Genomic DNA, 10,294 nt, shown 5'->3' on the forward strand with positions numbered 1-10,294 from the left:
CTAAGATTAACCCATTTTACAAACCGATCAAAGATTGGTTGAGATTAACCTATTTTCCAACCAAATATACACTTCAGGGTATGTATGTATTTTGGTTGGATGCATAGAACTGATTTAAAAAAGAAAGTTTTATCAGTATCAGATACTTTGGCATTTCAGAGTTGGAGTTTTATTCTAATTCCTTTCTCTTTGAGTTAATTGTTATGACACAAATTGGGACTGTGAAAGTGCTTATGATTAGCTGCAGTGCTATTATCTACAATGCTAATGTGTGTTATCTCTGTCTCTCACATCTTAGGACCTGATTACATAAGACAACAGCTGAAGGAACCTGTGGAGATTAAAGAGGTTCCTGTTGAAAAGAAAGAAGAGTCCCCAAAGGATTCTCCGCATTTCTACCGCAAAGGCACCACTCCTCCCCATTCTCCCGTGGCCAGTCCTGCAGCTACGCCTCCCCCCTCACCTGAACCCAGCAAGAAGCCAGGTTTGATTCCCAACAGCATCACCCGCCAAACCAGCAAAGAGGAAAAACCATCTCGCAAGAAGAGCAAAGAAGAGAAGTTAAGTTACAAGGCCAGCAAGGATGAGCGGTCGAGCAGGAAGCTGAGTAAAGAAGAGAGGGTTTCCGTCCCTGATGGTCCCAAAAGTTCTCATGCATACATAGAGGCTCCACCTAAACCTTCTAAAGTTCAGCAAGCTGCCCCAGCGTCTGCACCTCCACCACAGCCTCCTACAATTCCAGTCAATGGCCAGCTTCACAGTGAGTACCACAGTTACTACGTCAAATCCCCTACGAGGGGTCCTCCGCCTCCAGAACCTGAGGATGTGGAAGAAGAGCCAAGTGCCCTGGCCCTGGCACGTATGCCCCCACAACATAAGTCCATTAGCACGCCCACCCCCACTCCTAAGCCAGCCTCCATACGGGAGAGCAAGAGCGACCCAAAACTCAGGAAGCAGGATTCCCTAAAGCCAAAGAGCCTCGCAGACACAAAGAAAGCCAGCATGGAGATTGCAGACAGCACAGAAGAGACGGTAAGAGTCAGTGAACTCATACCTACAAAGACATACATGATTTGTGGTTTAAATCTGTTAATGCTGTCTTTTCAATCAGCTACCTTAAACTTTCTCTAAAGTGGCTTGTAATTGGCATACATTTATCTTTACAAGTGTGAATAATGACAATTGTTATCTAATTAACTCCTCAACACACACAACCAGGTTGTCCTTCTGCTCTCAAGCTCAATCAAATGCAAATAGTTGGAATGAATGTGATTAGACCGCTGAGTGACCTCCAAAAACTGATGCAGATGACTAAATTTATATCACACCATCATCAAAACCAAAAAGTGTTTGTAAGTTTGAATGGAAAATGCAACAACGTGAGACTTCCACCCTACTATAATGAAATGTAGTAGTTCTGTTATGCTTTATTATGCAGCTTATCCTCTCACATATACTTATATGCTCTGAGAAGTTACTTTCATCTTCTGATAGGATAGGTCTCTTCCTAGATAACTGAGCCATCATTTTTCTCAGTAAAGGAAGTCACTAAATGACTTTAAGCATCCCACACTAGTTAAACAGCAACTGCATAGTAAATTGGCACCAGCACCAGTAAATTGGCAAATTAGCGCTCCTCACCACCACCTTCTGGTGGTGTTTTATTCCTCCTGTTGAATTCCTCATGTTTGTAAGATCAAGGCCAACATGCATTAAAATTGTGCTTAAAGTTGTTTTTCCCTTTAATGTTCCTACTAAGCTAATAGGCAGCTGATTAGCTACTGACCAGTAAGCAGTAATCAGTCATTTATACAGCTAATCAGTAGATTAACTTAGCCTCATACAAAGATAGGACACAGGGAACATTAACACATAAAATTTAAATTAAAAATGATTTTTCTTGGTTTAATATAGTGTTCTAAACCAATTTTTTTTTTAGGTTAGACTGTTCACCAGTTTTTAGTCTGAAGCTTTGCTAAGGTATCTAAACTTAGCAAAAAGAAAAACAAGAAAATTTGTGTTTGGTCGATTATGTCTCCTCTTTTGGGGCCAAATTGTTGTCATAGTAGGCATTGTTGGATAGCATGATTAGTTTCTTTTACAACAAGGTATACTTGCATGGACTTTGCTTCTGTGGAGCGAACATGTTCTGGATATTTTACAGGGGATCTTGCCACATTTTTGGGGGTACTAGCACTTGATTAGTTGCGTTGTTTGTTCCACAGAAATACAAAGCTTGTAAATTGACACTTAATTGTAAAGGTGACTAATCAGGCTTTCCAACAGTGAATAATACAATATCAACTGATATTAAAATGGAGAAATAATCAAGCAAACACAAAAGGTCTAACTTTTTGTGCCAAGGTTAGTTGGCTAGCTTAATATTAAAGCGATATGTATATGTAATGAGTGATATTTTTTTTCCTCTTAACAACTCTTGATGAGATGTTATTTTTTATGTGATGTATAACATTAATGCCTTTTTTTTTTGCATTAATTTAAATGTCATTTGATTTTTTTTACACTGGCAATACACAACTTTTGATGCTCTGCTACATGACTGTGATGTGATATCTGATCTTTAATGTTATGTTTTATGTTTTTTTTTATTTTATTGTTTGTTTGGCAGGGTCCCAACTCAATTCTTGTTGCTATGGTAATGCTGTTGAATATTGGCCTTGCAATTATATTTGTCCATTTTCTGACATGATGATGATGTTTCCCAGGTAAGTCCATTTAAATCTCATTTTATAGTTTCTTATTTGCTATCCAGCTAATTCAATGTGTCTTTCTTTTTTTTATTTGTTTTTTATTCTAATTTATCAGTGGTTTCTGTGTCTGGTATGTCACAATGTATGTCTGAAATGTGAGAAGGAGCCAATTAAAACCACACTGTTCTACATTACAGTGAAACCATGGCAACTGGTACAGTTGCATCACCGGCCTTGAAAAGTGAAAATGGCGCCAGTGAGACACGGGGGTGGCCGGAGGTGTTTAGGAATCAGCATGACACCGAAGAGGATCGGGAGGAAGGCATCACTACTACCAACCTGTCATTGGCCTTCTTTAATGGCCAGCCCTGTGAATTAGCACTCCTTTGGCTTCTCTGAAAGCTAAAGTGAAATGTCATGTCTTGTGACATTGAAACAAAAAAATAAGAATAAAGAAAAAAAAAAAAAAAAAGGTTTAAAAATGCAACTAAACGTATACAGTCTGAAAAATAAAAAGAAGTTGTTGAAACCCACACATGTGCTGATACAAGCACAGGTCTCTGTAGCCCACTTCCACTGCCTTGGCAGAGATAGCAGTGGGCTGAAGGACCTTGCTGGAGGAGTGTGGAGATGCACTTTTAGATGACGGGAGCAAACAGCTGCCTTTCTATTTTGCCATCTGACGTTTTGATAAAGAGATGTGAGCCCAGCCCTGGAAGGAGGGAGGGGACATGGGAGGGCTTGGGGCTCGGGTGTTTGGAGGGGTTTTTTGAGGGGGTTTACACCGCTCTTGCAAGAGGAAACTAGGCACAACCGTTGCCTGCAGTCAGTGCTAGCACGGTCACTAGCCAGTCTTACTCTGTTAACCCAAACATCAGTGCAACTTTCTCAAGCTCCGTTCATTGTAATCCAGGATACACTGCTTTGAAACACTCCCCGTGCATGGTACAGTTTTAACATTTTTGTTTTCGTTTGTTTGTTGTTCTAATGTAGCTTTTTGTTCATTATTGTTCTCTGAATGTTGATTACTTGCAATCATAAGATCATAGAAATCTCTTCACAGAATGAGTAAATAAACGTATTTTCCCTTTTTATTTCAATATTACTCATATCTAACAACTGAGCTGTAATTTGACATTACACATCCATGTTACTGAAAGTGCAATATGTTTTATTTTTCAAAAGCTTATAATATATTTTGCCAAAAAAGTGTGTTCTGCTATTCTAAAGATCCCTTTCTCTGTTTTTCCTTTTTCAGACTTGCATAGTTTTATTAGCCTGTTCGAGAGAAGGCATTAATTGGCGTTGTGACGAGAAACTTGGTTCGTACTTTAAAAGTCAGGTGGCTCTGTGAGAGTGAAGTATTAAATGTCTTATGTTATTTCGGAATCAGAAGGAAAATTGTTTTATTGTACATGCCTAACACCCTTTGGCTTGAATTTCTTCACTCCATTCTTCACTTTTTCTGTTTCGCTACACCACAAAGATGCAAAACCGCTGTCCACAGAGCTGCTTGAGAAGGCCCAGCAGTGTTTGCATGCGTATGAGACTGGATCTTGTGGACAGTGGAAGTTTATTCAGGTTGAGACCATGGGGAATGTGGCTCCAGGGAGAAGGAGAGATGCCTTTAGAAGTCTTTAACAGTGCTACTGTTTACCTCAAAAGAGATGAGGAAGGGGGGAGGGGGGGAGGTAAGGAAAGAGATGCCATCCTTGTCTTAACTCTGTTGTGTGAAGGATATTCTATCTGTTGTCATCACCTGAATCATACTTTTAAGTCACCTCATCCTAGCTGCTTTTAGTTTCTGTTGCAGTTACGGCATGAGTTTCTTTAACTTTCAGTGATTATTTATACGGTGGACATTTACTGCCACCTTTACCAAGATTAATTATTTATTCATTGTACAACTGATGTGTTTATGAACATTGGTGATCATGAAAAGGGCTTAATTATGTCTATATTTTTTTTCTTTTGCCACATTTCTGTTTTTGAAGCTTGATTATATTGTCGACTTAAAAAAAAGGAAAAAAAAGGCGAGCAGCGCATTACATTTAGACAATTTAGCCGCCAGTTTGATGTTCGCAAACTGTCCACTACTGGAAAACGAATTACTGAAATTTACTCCAAATATTGTATAGACAATAAAAAAAGGTGAAGACTGGCGATTTAGAGGGTTTAACAGAACCGTTTATGAGATATTTTTTTGAAATGCAACATTGCATGTTGGAGACATTTATATATAGATTATTATATACTATTTGTAAGGATTTTTACAGAGCACAATCCAGAATCTGGTATGAGTTGGTATTTTTCTAACAATTTGCACACCTGTATTTTGACAATGAATATAACTTGTTTGTAATTGGTAATGTAATGCACATATGATGATGTTTGACAGTGGAAAAAAATACTTTATTTCTAATTGGTCATACTGTATGTACCATTTGGGGATGTCATAGGCAGATGTACTTGTTTGAGGAATATAGGAAATAACAAGGAACTGAGGGAGATTTGTTACCCCACTGATTTGTGCAAAGTCTGTGGAGATGAGGTATGTGTATAACAATAAAGATAATATGCCTTGTTAAACAAAATTATGCTTTCTTCTGATATTTTGAGCGTTTTTTAATATGAGGTTCTCCAGTTTGGGGACTTGGAGACCAGATGGTGCAAAAATAATCCAAAATGTATATTTTGGGGACATTGCTTGAACTACTAAAAACTTGCTTCACTTTATCTGAACTGGCCTTTGTAGAGTTAAGCTTCACTATTAGTACAATGATTTCATAGACATTTAGAGGTGCATTGTTCCAGAAAAATGTTCATAACTATCCTGAAAGTGCTTTTCTTTTTAGGTAAGTCTTACATTTTTTATGTGTTATGTGCCATCTTCATTTATTCTTCACAGTCACTTTAAATCTTAGTAAATTTTACAAGTGTTCCCCTTACTATGACTCCAAAAGAATTCAAATAGACCTCGTGGTTGCAAAAGTATACTCACTTCCTTATAGGTATGCAATTTTTAAACAGAGGTCAACAAAAACATGCACAAAACCAGGGAAAAAACTTGTAGATTTTAAGTTTATATTTGGAAACCATCCAGTTGTACACTCAGTTGTGTAGTAATGTTTGACAAATATGGGAACCTGTGGAATGCCTTCCTATCCTCCAATAGCCTTATCCTGTATTGAGGAAATCTGTTATTTTCCTTTTCAGGGGGCTGCATGGCTGTTAGAAGAGCTTGTGGCCACTGATTGTTGAGACAGAAACTTTTAAGTAAAAAAAATCTTTGAAAGTGGCATCAGAAGTCCTAAGAGCGACTACAGGCTATCACCTTAACCCTAGAACACTAAAGGTTGGGAGATTTTCCGCCATGCTACACTGATTTTGACTAGCAACACATGCTAGGATAGTTTTCTAGGGTTAACCAGTCAAGGCCTTAAGTTTTACTTGGAAGTTATAAGATCATCACATTCCTTTGGGTTACAAAGAAGTTTCTTTCATATATCAGTTTAAAATGGTATCATAGATTTTATGCTACTCTTGCTTGAAATTAACACTTCTAAGTGAAATAGAGATTTCCTGAATATTTGCATGCTATAAATAGTATAAATCAAACAGACAGAAAGAAAAAAAAATGTAGGTGTAAAATGTACAGATGGATCTAAAGTTATGTTTTAGACTCCAGTCTTGTGTGCATCACCAAGCCAATGGTGGCCTCGTCTTCACCTTCTCATAATGAGATCCGGGGGGAAAAGAACAGGCGTAGAATCAAAGCATCTCAATTGGGGTCTCACATTAGTGGTGCAAGTGCATGCAAGTGCCCCAGTTCGTCTCTGGTCAGTTTGTGCTGTTTCCACCGCTGATAGGGCTAGGATTAGTGTCATGTTACACCAACAGCGGCACCTGCCTGGAATGAGCAACACCATATCATGCATTTGTTGTGCCCTCAGCCTTGACTCTGGGGAATTTCATCACAAAACCTGCAGGCAGTACTCTTGTTTTTCAGTTTTAGTGAGTCTGAATGATTTTTAATGAGTCACAGGCTTTCTAAATGACTGATCCAACTCTTTGGATCTCAAAGGACTAATCTGGAGAGCTCTTAAAACCCCTGTGGGAAGATGAACTTGTCAGTGATAGTATAGAATATCTGTTACTATTCTAATAAGGTGCAGCAAGCTGAACAAGATTTGGTTGCACCAGTCGACTTGGACAAATATAAACCAGACCTTTTTAAGTGTATCCTACCTTCTTATGGTCTCTTTAAAAATTGGCAGTGACGGATACAACTCTTACTTCTAAGTAGATTCTTGAACAAAATTTCTCACATTCAGTTTATATTGAAAGCAAGTCAATGTGAGTGAGCAGGAGGACTGTGTGCCACAACAACATAGCAGATCCTGGCATATCAAGGAAACGTAAATTGTTTCTCTTTTGACCTGATCAATTTATCACCCAATTTATGGAATTTGTCAAGCCATATTTATTTTTACATCAAAAAGTAAGTTTAATTTAGAGCTATAGGATTAAACTAAATTAAATGCCGAACAGAATTCTTTCTTTCAAGAGCAGAAGATACAAAGATAATTACAATGAATGCTTTACAAATTGACTTATATGTCCATAAATAAACTTGCAAAGTCTTAATCTGTGTGTATATTTTAATTCTCTGCTAAAATACGAGTAATTTGATTTTCAGCTTTTCATATTTTAGTCAACATGGAAAGTCCTTTATTTTCAATTATCTTTACCTCTATAATCTATAAAATCCTCTCTCTAATACAGGGGTGTCCAAAGTCAGTCCTCGTCGGTGGCTGTACAGCAGGTTTTCTCTGCATCCCTGTTTCAACACACCTGTCTTACATTAAATGGATTCAACAGTCAATAAGGTTCTGCACAATGAGTGATTAGTTTGAGTCAGGTGTATTGGAGCATGGAGACATGGAAAACCAGCAGGATTGTGGCCCTTGAGGGACGGAGCTGAGCACCCCTGCTCTCATATATGTTATAATAAATGTCTCTTGCAAGTCTGGATACTGTTTTCAATACAAAATGATGGCAACTGTTTCATTTTTACACAACTGTTTTCTTATCAGTGATAATAAAACCTTAATTGAAAGACTTTGGATATGAAAAAGATACCTTGGCAATAAATAGTGTCACTATTAACAATCATTGAAAGAGGCATTAAACTCCTGTTTGTCTTTACGATTGTTTCCACCAATACTTAGAATTACTTTTCTATATTCATATTATAAATTATACCTAACTTGAATATAAACCATCACAAAATGCTCTATAAAAAACAATGATAAACATCCATAATAAACTGTCAATTTATTGACAGTAAACCAGTGGATTTTGAGATAAAACGCACAGCGTGTTATACTAATAACACTTTCAAGCACAAACCTTTCCATGCAAAATCATTCTCACACACAAATGTGCTGTGAATTTTCTGTCATTTCCTTTGCTTAAGGACAGTTTTCTTATAGTCAAATAAATATGGAAGATCATTTAAAGGATTTTGCTTTTTAATTGCTCTTTTAGCACGTCACGATCAGCATTAAACCATTAATTACATCCCTGCACTTATTATAAATGTGTACGAGTCTGTTAAGTCACATGTTAGTTTTAGAAATAAATGAACTTAGGCACGAGAACACTTTTTTTCTGCTGTGTGAGGACTGACTTGGACATGTAACCAACTTATGGCTACCTTATATTTACTCGTGTGAAAACAAGTGTTTATCATGAGTATATTTAACTTCTCTTTCTGAGATTAAGCCTCCACCTTCTGGGTAAAACGCAAGTTGGTTATGCTTCTAAAATTGGATTAAGGCTTGTAAGCAGTGAGGGGATATCAGTGGCCAGCGTTTTTCAAAACTGTTGCTAAGACATCAGTATTAAGCAGATCCCCTTTCCGTGCCTTGCATAGCTAGCCTAGCTTAGCATCATATCATCAGTTACACAAACAGAAACAAATCTCTGTTATAAAACAAACTCATCACTCTGTCATTAAAAGCAAGCTATTATCTGTGTCTTATCATTCAAACAGAAGGTACTGCCCTGTCATGTCATATGTTGCAGTACAGTTGTTCTTGTGTTGTTTATCGTAACACTAACAAGATCGGCACAATTCAAATACGTGCCATTCAAGCCCAACACTTTCCAAGTCCTGTTTAATTATATGAGAGTTATAGGCAAGGTTTTTTTTCCTAATGGGAATCTGCATGTTGAGTCATTACAGTTCAAACAAACAAGACCTCAAAGTATTGCATTAGCCTCAAGCTATTGAAAGTAAATGGTTGTCACATTCACTTAACTGTCTTCATTGTGAGGGCTGGATCACAGTAAGATTAAACTTTCCTGGTGATATGCACATTTATTCATTCTGTGCTTGAAAGAAGTTTAAAAGCTAATTACTTGGCAGGGAGCAGTTATCATGAGTTGACTGTGCTAGCCTATTCCTGTCATGGTTGTAACAAATATACATATATATATATATAAATATATCAATGTTCCAAAAACATAAAGGTTTTTAGTATTTTACTATGATCCTGGTTGTCTGATTTTTAAATAATACAAATAATGTGACTCCAATCAAGTGGACAAATAAGGGCATATCTCACTATACCGAGTGCATGTGCAATGTTATGGTGCCCAACTAAAATTAATTATATATTAGATTTAGAATTATATATAAGAATTATATATTTCTTACATCATGCATAGTTCATTTTTCAGCAATTTAAGTAATATGGCAATAGATTTGGGCTGTACAATGTACAATGTTTTTGACAAAAATACAAAAAAGTGTTTTTATTATCCATAACAGTGGATAATCTCATGTCATTGTCTTTCAGCAGAGGTTTATGAATTTAAGACCAACATGAGAACTGTAGGGCACCCCGAATAGCCACAGGCAAATGAAACAGTAGCCTCAAATTCATCCTGACAATCCTTTCCTTCTTTTCAAATGACAAATGCCTTAAGACATTCCTCCCCCATTGCTTTATATATTGACTATATTCTGACCTGGTTTTTATTCAGGGCTTCCATAACGTCTTGTTCTGGAATGAACCGATAAGGTGACATTTGACCGATTTGATGGCATTGTGACTGGTGGTATTAAAAAGTTGTAAATAAGGAATGCTGATTAAAGGAAGGGCTACCCATGGCATAATAATATTTATATAGTTATTATAAATGATTTACAAAGCATTTAAAATTGTAAAATCATGTCTTACATTGCACTTTTAAATTACAAGGATGGCACGCAAACATTTTATAAGCACAAAGGCGGACCAGTCCCTTTTCAGGCAAGTTATATGTGTCCAAGTGAAAAACAAAAAGGAACACCTTCTGTCAACTGGTTTTACATAAGGAAATATAAAGAGGAAAATCAATGTAATCAAGCCTTAACGAAGCCTCAAGTCTGATTATTAGCAATTTTGTGCACCTCTATAAATGAAGCGGTTCTGGTATTTTGCTGCTCTAGAAAATTCAGGTGGGTGTAAACACTAATATTGGAAAAGTAATTGTTGCACCTGCCAATGATTATAAGGCAATTTCCAGATAAC

The 10,294-nt window shown here is 37.0% G+C and overlaps 1 protein-coding gene across 1 annotated transcript in view; it reads left to right on the forward strand.

The window, feature by feature from the left end:
• jph1a (junctophilin 1a) overlaps positions 1-5,299 on the forward strand; it is a 35,063-nt gene extending 29,764 nt beyond the window's left edge. The window contains exons 5-7 of the mRNA XM_079259771.1: positions 299-1,032; positions 2,630-2,726; positions 2,909-5,299. Coding sequence (XP_079115897.1) covers positions 299-1,032; positions 2,630-2,710 — 815 coding nt within the window. The 3' untranslated portion in view covers positions 2,711-2,726; positions 2,909-5,299. The remainder of the gene's footprint in view (positions 1-298; positions 1,033-2,629; positions 2,727-2,908) is intronic.
• Positions 5,300-10,294: the final 4,995 nt, after the last annotated feature.

The sequence above is a fragment of the Telmatherina bonti genome (genome assembly GCF_933228915.1).
Source record: "Telmatherina bonti genome assembly, chromosome: 20".
Classification (NCBI taxonomy): Eukaryota; Metazoa; Chordata; class Actinopteri; order Atheriniformes; family Telmatherinidae; genus Telmatherina; species Telmatherina bonti.